At 34.1% G+C, this 20,535-nt stretch overlaps 2 protein-coding genes across 2 annotated transcripts; one reads left to right on the top strand and one right to left on the bottom strand.

Moving 5' to 3' along the window:
• The first annotated feature begins 381 nt into the window (after window positions 1-381).
• LOC113510292 (signal recognition particle subunit SRP72) lies at window positions 382-10,829 on the top strand. Its single transcript, XM_052895290.1, has 13 exons — window positions 382-539; window positions 771-1,005; window positions 1,673-1,817; window positions 1,990-2,180; window positions 2,692-2,829; window positions 3,239-3,371; window positions 4,617-4,796; window positions 5,345-5,503; window positions 6,481-6,696; window positions 8,113-8,210; window positions 9,191-9,292; window positions 10,141-10,245; window positions 10,652-10,829. The coding sequence occupies exons 1-13, from the start codon at window positions 437-439 to the stop codon at window positions 10,788-10,790; spliced, it is 1,944 nt and encodes a 647-aa protein (XP_052751250.1). The 5' UTR covers window positions 382-436; the 3' UTR covers window positions 10,791-10,829.
• Window positions 10,830-11,961: 1,132 nt separating this feature from the next.
• Window positions 11,962-15,210, bottom strand: LOC113511693 (probable rRNA-processing protein EBP2 homolog). The gene is made up of 5 exons (XM_052895382.1): window positions 15,007-15,210; window positions 14,710-14,930; window positions 14,006-14,164; window positions 12,914-13,061; window positions 11,962-12,389 (listed from the first exon to the last, which is right to left on the bottom strand). The coding sequence occupies exons 1-5, from the start codon at window positions 15,058-15,060 to the stop codon at window positions 12,015-12,017; spliced, it is 957 nt and encodes a 318-aa protein (XP_052751342.1). The 5' UTR covers window positions 15,061-15,210; the 3' UTR covers window positions 11,962-12,014.
• Window positions 15,211-20,535: the final 5,325 nt, after the last annotated feature.

Below are 20,535 nucleotides of genomic sequence, written 5' to 3'. Positions count from 1 at the left end.
AAATCTGGTAAGATATTAACTAAAATTGGAAAGTATGGATAATAAACCAAATTAATCCGTATGATGACGATAAACTTACTAACTTGTATTGTAATATACTCGGCTGGGGACGGGGACGGTAGAGATTGTTAGTAAGAAGAAGTACTAATCCTATTGCTAGCAATACTCCTTGACAGATCAATTTCCACGTAGTCCCATATATATTATAAAAAACAGGGTATATTGGCAATGATTTTTTTTATATTTAAAAAATAAATGATATACCTCCATGAGTGACTACAAATTACTATGTATAAATAAATTTTCTATCTAGTTAAATTCTAATATTTCCTATTCAAATGAATTACAAATTGCATCGCATATCTACGTTAGATGAAACAAAACGCAACAGTTAATGATGTGACAGTTGGCAAGTTTGGTGCCAAGTTGTCAAAAAATGTCAGCCAACAAGGAAAGTAACCTTGTTCAAGCTTATATTGAATTAAATAAATTTTGTCAAAGTGGTGATTATGAAAGAGCTTTAAAAGCAACTGGGAAGAGTAAGTCAACAATATAAATAAAAATCTTATGCCCTTCTTCAGGAATGTCGAGAATTATTTCGAAAGATAACCTTCAAACTTTCGAATTTTAATTAATATTCTATACTTTAATCAATAATCTAAAGTGTTTTCTCATGTGTTTATATATAATAATAGTTACTAACCAATATGTTCTATAAAATTTTAAAAATGTCCTTAAATAATACAGTTTGTAAATATTTTTTTTTTCAGTCTTACAAATAGCTCCACAGGAGCAGAAAGCGTTTCATTGCAAAGTGATATGCTTCATCCAACTCCACAACTTCAAGGAAGCTTTAGCTATCCTGAGCAACCCTAAAAATGCTGCACTTGCTGCTGATTTGCATTTCGAAAAAGCTTATGCTCAATACCGTCTTAATACTCCAAAAGAAGCACTTCAGACTGTGGATAGTGCACCAGAATTGACACCAGCTTTGAAAGAATTAAGGTAATAATATAAGCCATCTATATAATCAATGTGAAATGCCTTTGCATGTGTGATATCTAGTCTGAAATCTGGTTGGAATTTTAATTCATATCTATTAAAAAAGTATAGTTTATACATGCATAATGGGTTCTTTCTTAATTTCTAATACCACACTACTTTATTAAAAGATGAATGAATGAATGAAAGCTCTTTATTGTTCCCTTCAAAGAATGATACAGATTATAAAGATTAACAATATGTTCACAAACAAAATAAATACTTAATTACATAAAAGCATGATAAAGTGGCAATAAGATATTAATTTAAATATTATTAAAAAAATGTTATTTGTCTCTACATATAATTCTTTAATTAATTAATAATTTTCTTCTCTGAACTAAATTAATAAATTTATTTACTCTTGAAATTATCAATTTTATGTTATTTAAAAATAAATATGTATTAATATTATTTTAATACTAAGCATAAACTTGCTTTTTTTTTGCTATGACATAAACATTACTTGTATCCATATCTGTAATATATTATTTCTTAAAATTGTTACTAAATTAGTAGTAACAGTAAGGAACTTAATCTAAAAAAAATTATATAAAACTTTTATTTTAAAAAGTTTTTACTTTTTTATTTGATTTTCTCACTGAAATAAACTATTTATTAACATTTCCAGGGCTCAAATTTTATACCGCTTGGAGCAGTACCAAGAATGCTACAATTTGTATCGGGAAGTGGTTAAAAACACCACTGATGATTATGAAGATGAAAGGAAAGCCAATATGGCTGCAGTTGTTGCCAATCTGGCAGCACTTAATCCAGTAAGTATACTTTTATATAATATATCTATCATGTAGTTTCACTGGTGTGAATCAATACATAAAATATCCTATGAGCTAAGTTATGATATAACTAGAGAATATGGAACCTGAAATCAGCTTGTTTGCCATTCTAAGTTGTATAAAAAAAAAACACTTATATTCTATATTTCAGTCTGCAGACCTCCCTCAATTCACTGGAAACACATATGAACAAACATACAACATGGGCAGTACATTAGCCATGAGGGGGAAATACAATGAAGCATTGCCAGTGCTCAAGAAAGCTGAGCAGGCTTGCTCGGAGAGTGTTATCGATGATGGTGGCACTGAAGAAGAGGCTAAAGAGGAAGCTGCAATAATTAGGTTAGTTTAATGTTGCTAGTTTACTAATATAATAGAGCAGAAGAGTTTTTGTGATTGAATTTGCTGATCTGTGAAAATACCAGGTGGATTTAAAAAAATCTTGTTGCATCTACTAACTCATTTCTTGAAAAGGTTATGGACTATCCAACATCATGACCACTAGTGAAACCACGGTATACAACTGGTAGCATGTATTAAAATATTATCTATCTACCTTTCTATTTTTATTAGACATGATTTCTTTAAAAATATATATTCTACTGTAGAATTTGTTTTTTTTACATTAAAAAATTAAAACTATAAAAAAATAAATTCAATTAATTTTTTTTATATTTATTATTGGAAAAGAAAGTGATTGTTATAAAATTGGAAAAAAATAATGATAAATAAAAAAGAAATACATGGTAAAAAATAATATATATAATTAAAGTATTTAACTCAAATTTTAATAATAAAAAAATTATTTTCTATTAATATTCCTACTTGAGTTTTTACTAATTTATGTTTTCAGAGTACAACAAGCCTATTGTCTCCAGCAGATGGGTAAGGAAAAGGAAGCTGCATCCATCTACCAGAATGTTCTGAAAGACAAACCGTCTGACCAAGCACTGATTGCTATAGCTAGTAACAACCTTGTAGTCATCAACAGGTGAGGTTAAAGTTTTTTTTTATACCACTGAGATACTAACAAACATATGGTCTATCTGATGGTAAGCGGTTACCATAGCCTGTGAACGCCTGTAACACCATGGACTTACGCGCGGGTTGCTGAAACCGCTCTGAAGAAACCTGTATCCCTTTTTTATAGAACCTCATGCTATAGTCTCATGGAAAGTTAAGGAGCACATTTCATAACCTGAGGGTTTGTGGGAGAAAACATCCAGGCTCTGCAGTATAGGGGTGGACTCCCTATTGATGGCGAGTTGTACGATGGTAGAAAGTGGCAGTGGGCATCATATTAAACAATTCCTCTGAGCACAGTGCATTATACAGGCAGAGTGAAGCAAAATCTCTTTTATTGGTATAATTTTGTTTCATATTATTATGTTTGTATACAGAGACACCAATGTATTCGATTCTCGTAAGCGTATGAAGGCGGCCACACAAGATGGACTTGAACACAAACTTAACTCACGGCAGCGCGCCTCTATCACGTACAACCAGGCGATACTTGCTATCTACTCTAATCAGGTATTTTAAATGGTTAATTCTAAATTCAACAACTTTCACATGTTTTTTTTTTTTTATTTATTATTATTTTTCTTTTTTCATGAATAAAGTTTATTATTACTGAGAGGCCCTACTCTCAGTAATAATAAACTTTATTCATACAAAAATGTAGTCTTTTAAAATTAAATAAAAAATGGAAATATAGGAAAACAATGTAAAATAGTTGTGATTCTATAAGATACTTATTCCTCATATTATTTATTTATTTATTGATTAAAAATAATTACAACATTATGACAGCAAAAGCCAATTCAATGTTATAAACCGAGTGTGTTAACATACAACATTATACATACATACATACAACACAACATTATAATAATACTACAACATACATATGTAGAGAAGTGCGTTCGTGTGCGTATGCATGTGAACGTGCGTTGCGTGCATGCGTGCGTGTGGATAACGTGTGCATTTATAACGGCACATCAACCATAGGAAACAAATAATTGTTCTATTGCTGTACTGCTCAATTTGCTTATCAGGCTATTTCTCTGCTCAATTCTCTGATTGCTCAGCAGCCAAATATTGATATATTTAATTATATTTTTTTAATGTTGTTTAAATTTTTTAAGTTTGTAAAATAAACCTATGGCTACTACACTACACGTTTTAGTATACTGTAAGTGTGGTGAGTAATCTATACTTATAATAAATCTGTAGAGAGTTCAATTCTGTACATGAAATATATTTCCAAAATAATTATCAGGGGGTGATTAGTGATCGATACTGATGCCAAAAATGCAATTAGTAAAATTTTTTTCTGTCTGTATGTTCATTGTAGAAACAAAAAGTACTCAACGGATTTTAACGAAACTTGGTACAATTATTCTTTATACTCCTGGGCGGGTTATAGTGTACTTTTCATCACGCTATGATCAATAGGGGCAGAGCAGGGAAGGGAAATGAGAGAAATTACTCCATTTTTAAGCTTCCGTCGCGTGTGCAGCCTTAATGGTCAATAATTACAAAAAACTTCGTGATACTATATGTCCAACTAACCACTTTTTAAAATGTAAAAACGTCCACCCGTGCGAAGCCGGGACGGGCCGCTGGTTTATAAATAAATAAATAAATTTCACTCTAACTTAGATTCATTAAGCATTTTTTTTTTGTTCTAATTTTTACTTGGCAATAATAATAATAAGTTAATAATTTTTTTATTCGTACTACTTTGTCGTTTATGTGCTGTGGCGGCTCGTGCAGCCGGAGTTCTGCAAGCAGTGCTGCGTGAAGCTGTCGCGGGCGTTCGGTCAGGAGGAACGTGCGGCGCTGGTGGAGGCGGCGAGCCTGGCGCGCGACGGCCGCGCCGAGCCCGCCGTGCAGCGCCTGCTGCGCTGCGGGGGCGCCGCCGCCCTCGCCGCCGCACACCTCGCGCTCACGCACGTACGCCTTGTTTATATATATATTAGTAATTAGTACTATATTCATTTATTATATAAGTAAGTAGGTATTATATGTATTATATGTATTTATAGTGTATGTATTTATGTTATATTTTATTATATATTTTAATATTTTATTTAACTGTATATTTGTTTATGTTATATATCAGTGTTTTGCTCTTTTGAGGGCAAAGCAATAAACTGAGCTGTGACCATTTTGTGTTACTATGGCACACGCATGAAGGAATGGTAAGAAAGGAGATTGTTAGATTATATATTTTGTTTTTGTATTTTTTTTATTGTGCTTTTTTTTATTTTTATTCTTTTGTCTCTTGCTGTGTATTATGTGTATGTTTTTTTTTTCCTACCTTTTACCTAGAATTCAACACAATAGTTTTCAGAGGGTACCAAGTAGAAGTCGAACTGACAGGATATATTGCTAGCAATGGAACTAGTAGTCCGCATTACTCCTTCCCCCCTACATTATTCTATTGTATTTGTATTTTGAATTTCATAACGACCGGTATTAAACGTATTCAACAATATCAGGGTGACCGGAAAGCTGCCGTGAAACTGTTAGAAGAAAGTGAATTCAAATACCGGCCGGGCGTCATCGGTGTGTTGTGTACCCTACTCAGTGCCGACGGCGAGTACCAGAAAGTGTCACAGATGTTTACGGATGTCTATGAACATTACAAGAATGATGAGGTTTGTTTAAAATAATTGTTTTTATACATACAATTTGTGTAAAAATTATCAGAATTTGAGTGCATCGTTTACTTATTAGAATATAATAAAAAAATTAATTACTTATAAAAAATAATATAATATACTTATTTGAAATTAATTTTGTGAGATGTATAATAATAATTAAGTTGCACTTAGAAAAAAAATGTTTAGAATTAAATTTATAATTTGTTGATTATAACTATTACTTATAGTTATTAAAATTGTTAGTACGGAAATAGAGTATGATTAAGGGTGTGGAGAGGCAAATGTGAACGCATATGTTCGATTAGAGATGGTGAGGAGTGTATGTGTGTATGATATAACTGTTCACAGATAGCCGTGTGACCTCGGTGTAAACCAGGCTATTTCTTCTTTTCTTATGTGTGTCGTAAGAGGCGACTAAAGGAACTTAATGGTTGACAGATGGACAGCAGCGTTCCTTTAAAACATTCCTAAAAGCTTAACTGCGGTTGTCAACCCGCCTGCTAAGTGTGGTAGCTACTGGCAAAACTCCCCTTATGGGGAAGGCTAATATTTAGCAGTGGACAGTTGATGACTGGTGACGGTGCAAACTTTTGTTCGTTTCGTCGCACGCGATGTGTGTGATGTGATATAACAGTATAACTGTGTGTGCGGCGGTTCATATCGTCACACGCGATGTACAGTGATCGTTGAGTGTCAAGCACGAGTGTGACTGTGTGTGCGCCGGTTCACGTCGTCGCACGCGATATGTAGTGAGCGTTGAGCGTGGAGCGCACGTGTAATTGTATGTGTGCGTCGCGTCGCTGCGCGCGGTGTGCGGTGTGTTACGATCGTGGAGCGCGCGCGTGACTGTGTGTGTGTGTGTGTGTGCGTATGCGTTGTGTACGTGTGCGTGCGCGTGCAGCAGTTCGCCTCCTTATAACCGATGTGTAGCGAGCGTTGAGTGTGAAGCATGCGTGTGGTTGTGTGTGCAGCGGTTCGCGTCGCTGCGCGCGGTGTGGCGCGGCGCGGCGGCGGCGCACGCGCGGGCGGGCGCGGCGCGTGCAGGCGCGGCGGCGCTGGCGGCGCTGCGCGCGGCCGAGCCGGCGGACGCGCGCAGCCTGGCGCGCCTGGTGAAGCTGCTGGCCGCGCACGAGCCCGAGCGCGCGCGCCTCCTCGCCAAGGACTTGCCGCGCCTCGACCGCCTCGAGGTCACCACCTACCGAGTACTCCATTCGTAACGGGGGAATATAATTGTTTGCAATGGAGTTCGACATCTCCATTGCTAGCAATAATACCCTATTTTTTTAATGAATGATAATGGAATTGTAACCCCGCCTGCGCTAGGCGCGGCACCAGTGAGCAGTGATAGGTGAGGATGAAGAGGCAGGTCAATTAGCTCGTCGTGATAAATACACTTGGAATTCAGCACGATGGTTTCCAGAGGAGACCACAGGGAAGTCGTTTAGGTATATTGTTACCAATGAGACTGATAATCCGCATTACTAACAATCCCTTCCCCCCAGCAATACCCTATTAGGTCGACCTCCACGTGGTTCCCCCTGAAAACCATCGTGAACAATTTATCACAATGACCTAACTAACCTGCTTCATCCTCACCTATCATCTCTGACTGATGCCCTGCCAATGTATACCAATAAGGCGGGTGGGGTTACCATTCCATTATCACCCATTAGAAAAAACTCCATTCGTGTTCACCAGCCCATCATTAACATCACATTACCTGGAACTTGGATTTATAATTTACAGATTGTCAATGTAAAACAGAGGAAACATAATATCATATATGTTGAAATAATACAGACGAGTTCATTCATTCATTTACAGAATAAGCTCGATGCTGATTTGACAGGGAGTATGAACGAAACAAGCTCTATTTATTTTTATGTTTTAAAGTGGAATTAGATTCAAATTAACGTAGTTAGAATTATATTACACGTACTTATAATGTAAATTAGAAAAAAATTTACATTCACATAATTACGCTTTAAACCGTCCCTTTAAATGCAATATTATAGAACAATGAAAAATATTTTGTGTAAAAATTATTAAAAAAACATATCTAATTATTCAAATAATGTTCGTGAACGTTCACGAATTATAACAAATACGTGAAGTTTTGCTATTTCTGCAACTTCAATTATATATAAATTTAAAACGTGTAACTATTTTCTAGCCTCCTTTTTATGATTGTATTGTCGATCTGTCATTACGTAATGCGTACGCACGTACGTAGTAACATACATATATAATTTGGAAGATATCCCTTCTATATTTGACACATGATTCCATATTCTAAATTTAAATATTTTAAATTTAAAAATGTGACAATGTGTGAAACACCTCATCGTCAATTAATGTATTTTATTCGTTATAAAATAAAAATGTCTCTAGAAATTCTCTTGCTATATAAATATATGTATTTATTGTAAAACAACTGAGGATGGCTAAGAACAAGAGCCCCTTAACCTGGATCAGGTCAACTCTTCACATACCTACTAGCTGCTCCCAATTAATTAGTGAAGCATTTTTAAAGATATTAAATATATTCTCCTGCTAGTGTTGAATTAATTTAAAAACCCCATAAATAATTCATCAATTTACAGACTAAAATTGATATCGACGCTCTCGAATCTTCTAAATGGATGATGGGTGCTAAAGTTGTTAAGAAAACTGTGCAAAGCAAGCAGGAACAATCGCCTGGGTGAGTTTATTTTATTTTTGTCACTGGTAGACTATTACATTACTTTTTTGTACTATTTAATTTTACTATTAATTAATATGTGTGGAAATAACATGTGTAGAATCTCTTTTAGTAGTAGTGAATCCTTCACACCAAATGCTCATGGCTTCACATAAAGTCGAATATCTCCGAGTTATGGAAAGCTTGGAATAACCACTTACACATTATTGCCCCTAATCTTATATTAACGAAGTACCGGAGCGTGGTTGACACGAGTCCAAGGATCTCTGGGATCCTTTCAATAAACCTGGAGCATTCCAAGCTATCTACTGTCATTTTAGAACAGTCTACTTTTGCCAGTCTAACTTCTCTTGCAGCAGTCCATGCAAATGATTCTCAATAATTCCTTATTTCTAATTTCACCACATTATCGAAAGTAATCCCAGAATATTATAAGAGACAACGAAGAGAAAAAACGCATCTATGATAAAGGAAACTTAAAATGACATTATACCAAACTGCTTAGTGAAGTAGTAAAAATAGGCTAATATTCTTCTCTAAGGTTTTCATTGCATTTGTCAGCCACCCCCCCCCCCCCTGTAACAGAGAGGGGTGGGGGGTTATTTATATGTGATTAATTCCTGGTAAATTGGTATGTGATTATGTGATGCTATGTGATTAATTCCTGGTAAATTGGCCACAATAGGCTAACTGACCTGATCTCATCCTCCACTGGTGCATGTTACCTGTATCTTCTGTTACCCTCATAGGCAGGTGAACCATTCCATCTTCATCCATAAAAAAGGTCCACCTGGGGAGTATCATGGGCGAAACAGTATACTCTGTTATGTCCATGGTACTTCTCATGTCTATAGGCGACGGTTACCACTTTCCATCAGGTGGACCGTCAACTTGTTTGCCATTTTAAGTTGCATAAAAAAAAAACCTGTAACTTACAGTGAAGGATATAGAATCATGAATACATTAATATCACTTTTCAGTACCCCTGGATCGGAACTGAGCCAAAAAACAAAGCCCAAACGAAAGCGCAAGACGAAACTTCCACCCAACGCGGACCTGTCCAAACCTCCGGATCCAGAAAGGTATAGAATTTTTATTTTTTTTTTTTATTTTTTAAATTGCCACTTTTTAGTTTATTGTTAATTTATTGCATATTAGTTCACCTAATGAAAAGCAGCAAACATTCAAAGTCAGAGATAGAAAAACAACTTGAGATAAAACCACAGGATCTAATACATAGATACCAGAACGTTTTCATCATAAAAAAAAATTAAAGATTAAAGAACGAGAGGCCCTTAAACAAAAAAAAAATAGAAATTTAAACCAGTATAATTAATTAGTAATATTTTTCTGGAGTTAAAAGTTTACTAAATCAAAAGTGCCTATTTTTAACAAATATTTTATAGAAATGACATGTAAATATTATTTTTATTGTTTTATTGATTATTATTTTGTTTTCATTTAAAAAAGTCATATTCGTATTTTATTTATTTTAATATTTTTTTTTACACCGCCTTTTAATTCTCATTTAACAAGCATATAAAAATTTGTGTCAATGAATTGCTTAGTAAATGAATTTTATTCTTATACAATTTTTTTAAATAACAACACTAATTATTAATTATAAATAGTCTCCCAATACAACACACCGAAGCAGCATATCCAAGATACTGGCAACATTACCTTTTTCGATTGCTAAACTTATCTTTTGTGCAAAGTAGCTACCAGCTCTTGGGTCAATAGTTACCTCGATAAGGCGCGCTGCGATCTGGGAGACTATTTATAATTTATTGTTAGTATTATTATTTAAAAAATTGTATAAGATTTATTTTATTCTATTTTTCCGATAATCCTTTCTCTAACTTTTCTTCATTTTCTGAATTATTTTACTAGGACTAGGTCCATATATTAAAAATCTTTTATTTGTCAGATGGTTGCCGAAATACGAACGCACCGCATACAGAAAACGGCGCGGCGTGAGGCGTGACGTCATCAAGGGCAGTCAGGGAATGAGCACCACTGCGACTGATCAATAGTAAGAAAATATTATGATAGTGGATAATTATTAACTTTTTGATGGGTGAAAATGGTATGGTAATCCCGTCTGCGCTAACGGGATACGCTGGCGGAGTACCAGTGAAGCGTGATAGATGAGAATGAAAACAGGCCAGTTAGCCCATCATGAATTCATCAGGGATCAACCATGATAGTTTCCAGGGGGAACCGCGAGGAGATCGACCTGGTTGGGTATATTGCTAGCAATGGGATTCTCAGTCTCCATCACTAACAATCCCTTTCCCCCCACTGGAAGTCTATTTAAACTATTAATATGGGAATAACATAAGAGCAAATTCTATTAGTTTAAAAAAAATAAACATCAAATGATAAATTGCAAAGCCTTAACAATCAACGAAGTACATGATAATTATACCAAATTACAGCGACATGAGCAAGCAGCAGGCGGCTGCAGCGACGGCGGCCACGTCGGCCAAGAGTCCACGCGTGGAGTCCAAACAGAGCGACAGCGCGTGGCAACGCAAACAACAACAAAAGAAAAAGGGCAAAGGTCGCAAATGGTAGTCGAGGACTTTATAGTCAAATATAATTTTTATACCTATATTACTTTGTTTTATTATGAACCTTTCAAACTCTTAAAATATACTAATACGTAAATATAGATATAATTACATTTTACAGAAAGTAAAGGGTGTAATAAAGTTTTTTAAAAGTCGGCAACGCGCGCGTGATATCTCTAGTGTTACAGAAGTCCATAGACTACGGTAATCCTATTTACTGTGAGACAGGCCGTATGCTTGTTTACCACCTTAGTTACATAGTATATTTTGAGCCTCTCATACTAAGACTATACGTTTAACTGTTCATTTAATAAAGAAGGCTCTTTTGTCATTTTTAATTCATGAAATCATTATCCTATGATCTATTCCACGCTTTATAGCTCGAGCATGTTGATACAGTAACGGCGTTACTGCATGAACTTATCGTCTACACAGTATATAATAATAAATAATCTATGATTTCAACTCTGTAATTCTATTTTTTTAACTCGAACTCTTAATTTTACAAGTGATGGCTGTGTTTCGGTTTGAATATGGCGTGAATTTACTGGGTACAGAGGAATAACACCTGAGTCCTCAGTAATGGTAATTCATGGGGATATTATAGGCGAAACAATATACTCTGTTATGTCCATGGTACTGCTCATGTCTATAGGCGACGGTTACCACTTTCCATCAGGTGGACTGTCAGCTTGTTTGCCATTCTAAGTTGTATAAAAAAAAACATTTCATATAAAAACGCCACGATCCGTGCCAGTTACGAGTACAAAATCAAGTAACGTCTGTACAATGTGTGCGTGTGTTACGATTACCGCTGGAAAATTGTTGGGTGCGGACATGTATTTAGAAGGGACCGAGGTCAGATCGTAGCAGACGACAGGAAGTGTCCATACTATACTTTAAAAGTATTACTTATACTGTAGTTTTACATACCGCTAACAATAACAATTTCATTTTCACCTGTATAGCACTAAAACTTATGACACTGGACTCTTAAACTAAATAAAAAAAACAGTATTTTAGAAATTCAGAACGGATTTGTCTCTCATTTTTCATGTACGACTGAACCTTCGGACAAGGGGGAAAATTAGTTTGTAGGCCCATCACTCGTTTACATATAATATATATGATATATATCTATAAAAATAAAAATGTATTGAGATAAAATAATACAATTTGTTTAAGGTCAAAAAGTTTATTATAAAATAGAGACCTAAATATAACAAAATTATCGCTTTGCATTTCTCCTCTTAGATTTACCAGGTCTTTGATTCTTTTTCTTACTGTTAGGTTTGAAAGACTTGTTTTTGAAACTAAATGGCCTCTTTTTAGCCGAGCTATTAAATCCATCCATTTGATTAGAGGATTCCCTTGTGTTAAGTTTAGAACCTTTCTTTTTGCCACCAAAACCAAATTTCTTGTCTTTCATTGCACGTTTCTTAGCCGATTTATTTTGAGGACCTTTATCTTTACTTTTGCCCTTAACATTTTTCCCTTTGTCATCCTCTAAAAAGTCTAAATCGGCTGACTTGCCTTTTCTAACTCGTTTTAATTGTTCCAACATATGTTTCTTTTCAGCGGCTTGTTTTAGCTTGGCATCGATCTGTAACAGTAAACATATACATAGTATTTTAGAATATTACAATGATCAGTAAATGGGCAATTATTCTCTCACAGATTGTGTAATGACGGACAGACAATCATGTTTGCTTCCAACAGCATATATGAACACTCCATATCTCTGATTTACAAAATACTCAACAAAATACTATAAAGCAAAAAATTATGTGATAGCAATTGTCATTTTTTTTTGCATTTATCACTTCTGAAATTAAATTTAAACTAATCCCAGGTCCAATTTCATATTAAAACTTCACATTTGATCAGAATACTTGTTATTTTAAATTTTTAATATTATATCATTTTGAAGACAAAAATAACAGAAATAACATACTTCTCCACACAGTATCCAAAATTGGACTACCTTTCCCACACTTAGCCTGACGTTTAAGCTGATGTAAACATAATGCAACAACTGACTGCCAGCCAAATCCATCCTTCTCCAGAGCAATGACAGTAATAATCAAGTTTCTTTTTTTATTTTAATAAAATCCTATTACAAATTACCTGCACACGCTTGGCAATCTTCTTCTGTTCTCGCAGCTGCCGTACTTTCTCTATACGTGCTTGCGCTGCCTGCTTCGCCATGAGGTTCTTACGAACCTTCTGCATGTGCTCGTCTGTCTTGGCCATTTCCGCAAAATAGTCATCAGGTCTATAAATATTCAGAACAATTAACAGTGTTGTTCTTAGTAATTTTAATGTGACAGTGAGTTTGTTATCTCTTAGTGCTTTTATGGTAATCACCACAAATTTTTACATACAAATTATTTAGAATAAAGGATGTAGACTACTTTTTTATTTTATTCAATTAACAAATCTTAGTTATGCAGATGAAAACAATGATAAAGACTAGTGTGAAATACATAGTTTTAAAAGACATGGTTTCAAAATTTGTTCAGCTATTTAAACACATTTTAAACATCTTTACAAAATGTATTTATATAAATATCAAAGCTAAAACGACTCAGTATCAAGGGACTAGTAGGAAAATTCAAAGATAAGACCTCAGTCTGTCTTATTAAGCTGATTCATTAATAGGCCTTGGCCTTCCTTAATTAGAAAATATGTATCAGATATCTAGACAGCATGTTAGATTATTTAGGAGGACAAATTATCAATGCTGTATTAAAAACTATTTAATTATTCTTTGAGTAGTACTGACAACCTTCATCTTAAACTTAATCGTTATTCCTCTTCCTACACCAAATCCTTTTCTGTGCAAGCAATTATATTAAAATATAATGTGTACTTAGGAAACTTACCAATAAAAACACAGTTTTAATGGAATTCACTTCTTACCTCCATATGGATCCCTAATTCCATTTTTTTTTAAATTAATTAAATCCCACTATCTATTCTTATAACCATTATACATATATATTTATGTATAGATGTAATTGTACTTTTCTACATGTTTAGCATTATATTTTTTTAATGTACCATCTACTCATTCATTCTTTAATTCCTTCTACCCAAAAGTTATCTAGAAGAGGTTGCTCTACAATAAAACTATCTTCTCATTGAAAATCCTTCGACAATTCATATAATATTGGTTCAATAAAATATTAAATAAATAAAAAGGAAACAAAATTATACCTTCTAGTAGGCACACCAAGTTCCTTAAGCTTTTTTATGCCCTCCACAACAGCAGACTGCGCTTGCCTGTGGATAAGGTTCTCCCGTTTGAACTCATTTAATACCGGATCCTGTGTGGGGTCATACTCTTTACTACCTTTACTATTCTCTTTTATATTCCTGAAAAAAAGTTTATATTCAATATTGATATACATATATAAAATAATTATATTAATTTTAAACAAACTCTATTTAGAAAATAATTTTGGGAAATTCATTAATTATAGCTGATTTCAGTAAAACTTAATGTAAATGTAAACAAACAAATAACTCCAACAATCCAACAATAAGATAGTCTACTGAAAACCCTTAGTAATAAAAAAATCTATTAATTAAATAACTAAATCTGTTACAAATTTTATTGACATTGTGTTTCAGTGATAATTTTAGCAGAACTTGGTCGTCTTTTTATTCAGTTCTGTTGAAACAGACTACTGTTGTTTTTTTCTATTAAAGATTCAATGAGTAGGTACCAAGTTCTTGTAAGATTTTCATGGATATTATATAAAATTTAATAAAATATAAAGTCAGTTATTTAATCTATACCAATTGTGCTATTTGTGCAGTAACAAGTCAGCCCAACAATATTTAATAATAGTCTGGTAATCCTAATATAGGATTATGGCTTTGCAGGTTACAAATATCTATATGCACTATTTACTTACTTTCTTCTTTGTGCAGTTTCCTGTATTTGTAAGGCAACATCTGGAGCCATAGGTGCGACAGCAGTTACGAGATCCAACGTTTCAATCCAGGGCAATTTCAATTTAAACTCTTTCAATTTTGCTTTTAAGTCAGCTACATTATTAACGTATTTTTTCTCTACTTTTTCTATTTCTTCGTTAAGTCCAGGCTTGAGTAATCCTTTTGCGAATGCTTCTTGTAACTGTAGCAAAATTAACATTTAAACATAATATTTTTATCAAATATGATTATAAATAGCAGAAAAGCAGAAAACGTACCTCTTCATCAGAATCTCCTTCTGTTTCACTGTCATTTAAAACAAAGTCAGTCATTTTGCTTAACAATTAAATAATATTAACTTTTTCAACGCCAAAAATATTAAATGGCCATAACCTCACTTTACAAAACAAACGACCATGCCCTAAAGTTAGCACTAATTCACAGATTATAGAGACTGTGGGGTCGACTCTGAGATGCCATTTTCTAAACTATCTATGAAATTAAAATTTCAATTCGGTATCATAGCAAATCTTTATTCTAATGACAAATATCAACTAAGTTTCTGATAGATTTAAGCCCAAATTATTAATACATACGGTTTATAGTCAAGAGAAGAGTAATTTCGCGAAACTATCAAATTAAAATATTAGATTATGGCATACGTTTCGAAAGTGGCGTCTCAGAATCGATCTTTTTGTGTCTAAAGTTGATCTAAAATATCTGTGGCTCTCTTCATGCCTTTACCTAAGAACAAGGAATAACATAGAAGGAACACAGAGAAGGAATGACAAAATTAAAAAAAAACAGTAAATCGTATAATTCCCTCCTTTCTGCTTACGCTAATATAATTAAGAGACAAACAAAAAGAGGATAAGAGATAAACTATGAATTACTTTATTTAGTTTGTTCCTTCTTATCTGCGCTGTGCATCCAATAATAATAATAGTTTCCACTCAGTTTAGTTGCTGCTTACAAATGTACCCGCACCAAAGACAATACGACGACGGTGCATAGGGATGGACATTTAAAATATTTATCGATGGTTTTTCCGATGTAATGGTTCGATTGATTGGATCGATGTTAATACGATGTATTGAGTACATCGATGTTTCTAAAACATCGATTGTTTTCGCAATGACATGTTTAGGCCTTAAAGAGAACTGGGTAAGTACAAGGAAAAATATGTAATAAAATTCACAATCACACAGCCAACACAGCTTTATTTACATTACATATTAATTTTTTTTTTCAATGCTATGTAAAAAATCTTTTTTCCTTCAGTTGGTTTCGTTGCTCAATTTGAACTAGCCCTGACTATGAAAAAGTCTTTCTGAAAGGGCACGTGTCAAACATTGTTAAATACCTAAAAGCTATTTTATACAACTTCGGAAATTGTATTTTATAATTCCTCCAAATTTCTAACGGATTGTCGTACAAACTTCCAATAAGAGTTTTGAGATAAACTAAAAGTTCGTCAAACAAAACATCTTCAGATTTGTTACTTTTCCAGTTACGATGCACTAATTTATGGTGATCACTCCATAATGAAAAGCTCTCTTCATTTTTATAGGACTTGTCACAATCAGATTCAGGTTCTTCATTGCTTTTCAAATTAGTTTTCATTAAATCTTTAATTTAGGGTACGATATGGAATGCAGTATCGAAAATCAAACTATTGCATCATTGAAGTGCATCTTTTTAAACCGTAGATCTAAAATACTTGCGATAGCAAAAGCAGTTACATATTCTATTGGACCTATTCTTTTATTTATTTCATTAATAACAAGTTTCTGCACTTCTTTTGCTATAGGATCTTTTATAACAGCTGAATTTATTTTAAAGAGCATGCAGCGAACTAAGGGAATAATTTTACTTTTTTTTCATTACTCGCGTATTCGATGGATCGTATGAAAAACATCGATATATATTCGATGCTAAAGTATTAACAATACGATGTATTGTTAATACTTTAGCATAATATTCTATACATCGAGTGTTTAAAATACATCGATGTATATCGTACATCGCTAGCGACAACCGACGGAGCGTCTTACCACGTGTTCAAAAATGGCGTTTTATCTCGTCAATCTTACAAATGTTTACCATAAAATCAACAATTGGTCGATTATTAAACGACGACTGACATAGTTTTCTACAATAAATAAAATAAAAAATTATAAAAAATGCGCAACAATATGAATCATTCGGCAACGAATCCTACTACCTATTGTGTAACCTCGCATACCTTTTGGAGATAGTTACTAAAACGTATTTGGTGTTGATGATGTTAGTCGATAGCCACTTTAAGCTTAAGGTGCGCATATGCAGGCATATGTTTATCTACGCAGCAACAGGAAGTTCCATTGACAAAGTTTGGAGGAAAGTGCGGCGCAACTAAGAGGTCTCATTAATTTTTGTAACATTAGTGGAGCCCTGGAAATGAATCTTACCGATCGTTTAGTCCTTGTACTAGACCCAGGGTCTGAAAGTGAGAAATTGTTCAATCCACATTGAGGACTGAAGGGTGATGGAAATAGCGCAAATTAAATAATGAATAGAGAATCATTAATTATGATCAAAGCGGGGCCAATTTATCATACGTCATGGCCCGATAGATCGGCACGACGAGGCAACGCTGCCGGTGCACGCCAGTTACCTACGAGCCGATACCATGTATGTCGTTGTCTGGTATGCAGAATGAAAATTTACACCACTAAGCAGTATCGTTATAAAAATTATAAATAGCTAAATATGTACATACCTGTCACGCCTGTCTCCCATTAAGTATCAAAAGTGTAGTGGAAATGGGCATTTAAAAAAATTTTATGGTAAAAAGTATAAATGTCCGTATGTTGCACGCACGCAGATGGTGATGGTGAGGATACGGATTGCGGGAGTGCCAGAATTTTAATTTAAGGTATGTGACAATAAAGCCTATCGAACTGCAATAAGAGTTAGTGGCATGCCTTATCACTATAGAACTTGAAACGTGGTCTAGTGTTACAATCATCAGAAGATTTATATCATAAATTATTTACAGACCATATATTACACAATTGCAAAATGAATACGAGTCTATATAACGGATGTAAAATCACGCCAGTCGGATATTTCAACTCGAAAATAAAATTTGGAGGTAAAACTTGAAACAATAAAAATATTTATAGTTAAAAATAGAAGCCCTTTACTGCCTGGGTGCGATTTTGTCTCGCTTCAATTTATTATCTCTAATATATTATTTAAGATTGATAATAAAATAATATAGTCTATATAATATATTAAGTTTAATTTGGAATTAAAAGAAAAGCTTTGTCCTTAGAGAGAAGATGGAAGTAAAACTTAACACTTAGTCGGTTCAGACATTTTAATGCTCGTTAACAATTCCGAATAAGCGACACCCATAGTTCCTGTATTGAAAAATTATTATTTTATGAATTAATAAAATAATGATTTTCCGGATAGCCAGAGATTGCTATCTTATATTTGACAAATATCCATTGCCGCGTATTAAATAGGTATTTGCTAAGTTTGGTGAGAGTAAAAACTATACAAAATTTGAAAAAATATGCTCGTTTAGGTATAGGTTGGTTAATACTCCAGCTAATTTTCAAAAAACGATGACAACATTACTGTCGCTCGCTCGATAACATTTGTATCACAGGTTGTAATAAAAAATGCATCTGAAAGAGGATTTCTCTAGATTAATAATACAGATACAATTGCAAAAAGAAAAATGTGAAATTTTAAAGCCGAGTATGACGTATTTAAGTACAAATAAGGTACAAGGTATTATTAACGCCTCGCAACAGAACAATGTAGCAGAAATACAAAGGTTTCTATAAGTTATTAATATTAATTAGGAATTTTATTCCTAATGCGTTAACCACACTTTGAAGGGTTATTTGATGGGTGAAAATAGAATGGTAACCCTGCCTACGCTAACAGGATACTCTGGCGGAGCACCAGTGAGAGGTGATCGATGAGAATGAAAACAGGCTAGTTAGCCCATCATAATGAATTCATCAAGAATTAACCATGTTTCCAGGGGGAACTGCGAGGAGGTCAACCTGGTTGGGTATATTGCTAGCAATGGGTATTCTCAGTCCCCGTTACTAACAATCCCTTTCCCCCTACTCTGATGGGTGGGATATGGCGTGAATTTACAGGGTACAGAGGAACAACACCTGAATCCTCAGGAATGGCAACGTATGGAGTGTATTATGGGCGAAACAGCATACTCTGTTATGTCCATGGTACTGCTCATGTCTATAGGCGACGGTAACCACTTTCCATTTCCATCAGGTGGGCCGTCAGCTTGTTTGCCATTCTAAGTTGTACAAAAAATAAAAGCACTGTTTGAATGCGCTACTCCACGGTAGTACGCCATGGGAGTAGGGTAAGCAGCAGCGCCGCGCGATGGCAATTGTGTAGCGCGAGTTAGTATCGGAGTGTGCTCGCGCACTACAAGCCCGATGTGACAGCCAACACGAATCCCGTGGGCCCTTGCAACAGGACCGCGCCTTGGCTTTCACCTCGAGGTTGCTGTCGTCTAGCAAGAAAAACTATTACTAAATTCAAAAAGAGGCGATGGTAATAATATTCGGTGTTAAAATATTCCACAAATATTTATACGGACGCAGTAAACCGTTTATCTTAAAAACAGAACATCAAAAGTTTAGCTGTCACAATTGCCTTGCACTAGCTAAAGTACGCAATAATTTTATCAGTGTACAATTATATAGTGGTATATATATACAGTAAAAACAACCTAGTCACCAATTATTTCTCATGCGCACCGTTATCTCATACGATGTGCGAAAGGTCCAGAGAATATGATTCTTACTGCTCATTAAATTTCTTGATGATTTTTGATCGTGCTATCATTTTAAACTCGCTATTTAAAATGATAGCACGCCCAAAACAATAATTAGGTAGGTACGTAAACAATGGTTGGCCACGAAAAATAACATGATCTAAAATTTGGGTTGAATGGAATTGTTACTTACGAATGAAAACTTGTTTTTCTAATTATATTAACTTTACGCGATGGATGAGATCTGTATCTTTCAATGAAAATTCAAAGTTTCTTTTTAGATTTTAAAATTGCAGTTGAATTCGCCAACAATTCGCCATTAACAAATTTTATGACTAAATTATTTATTCGATTCTCTTTGTGTAGAAAGTATATAAATAGATCTTCTCAGAACTTCGTAAGGTTATACTACCAATAAAACCAGCGTTGGAAATAACCTGAATAATTTACAGAAGTAAACTATAGAAATCCATAGAAATGGACTATTCAAAAAGCGGATGCGTTTTTATATATTTGTATCTTTCTAACACATTTACAACTTCACAATACAACAAGCAATATATTATACGAATTGTTGCGTTCCATGTATTCTATTCCAAAATCTTAGCCTTTACCTAAGATTTCTAGGCCTTTACCAAAGATTTCGGGATAGAATAGATGGAATGCATAATTCATATAGTGTGTTGCTCATTGTATTTATGGCATTTGTCATAAATATAACTATTTATTATTCGTAAAGGCCTAAGAACAAGGATTTATATGGAAGGATTGATAAAAACTGTAAATCATATGGTCGACTCCTTTTTATGCAAATATAATTAGTAAAAAGAGGATGAAAAATACACCATCAGTTGCTATTTTTGTCGATTCATAGCAGGCTAGTATATAAAAAATATTATACGGCTGTATGACCCTACCAAATTCAGATACAACCTGCTTGCATACTTTCTACATAAAATGTGTCGAATATATAATCTAGTAATGTAAAATTTCT

The sequence above is a fragment of the Galleria mellonella genome, unplaced genomic scaffold, assembly GCF_026898425.1.
Source record: "Galleria mellonella isolate WM207_F2 unplaced genomic scaffold, CSIRO_AGI_GalMel_v1 utg117, whole genome shotgun sequence".
NCBI classification, from domain to species: Eukaryota; Metazoa; Arthropoda; class Insecta; order Lepidoptera; family Pyralidae; genus Galleria; species Galleria mellonella.
This window is presented reverse-complemented; position numbering and strand designations above follow the sequence as displayed.

Bases quoted from the DNA above. Each gene is read 5' to 3' on its own strand.
- LOC113510292 (XM_052895290.1), top strand. From the start codon at position 437: ATGTCAGCCAACAAGGAAAGTAACCTTGTTCAAGCTTATATTGAATTA. The intron at 2,181-2,691 runs GTTAGTTTAATG...TTATGTTTTCAG, and splicing joins GAGGAAGCTGCAATAATTAG to AGTACAACAAGCCTATTGTC. The intron at 9,293-10,140 runs GTATAGAATTTT...TTTATTTGTCAG, and splicing joins AAACCTCCGGATCCAGAAAG to ATGGTTGCCGAAATACGAAC.
- LOC113511693 (XM_052895382.1), bottom strand. From the start codon at position 15,060: ATGACTGACTTTGTTTTAAATGACAGTGAAACAGAAGGAGATTCTGAT. The intron at 13,062-14,005 runs GTATAATTTTGT...GAATATTTATAG, and splicing joins CTTGGTGTGCCTACTAGAAG to ACCTGATGACTATTTTGCGG. The intron at 12,390-12,913 runs GTAATTTGTAAT...TTACTGTTACAG, and splicing joins AGATTGCCAAGCGTGTGCAG to ATCGATGCCAAGCTAAAACA.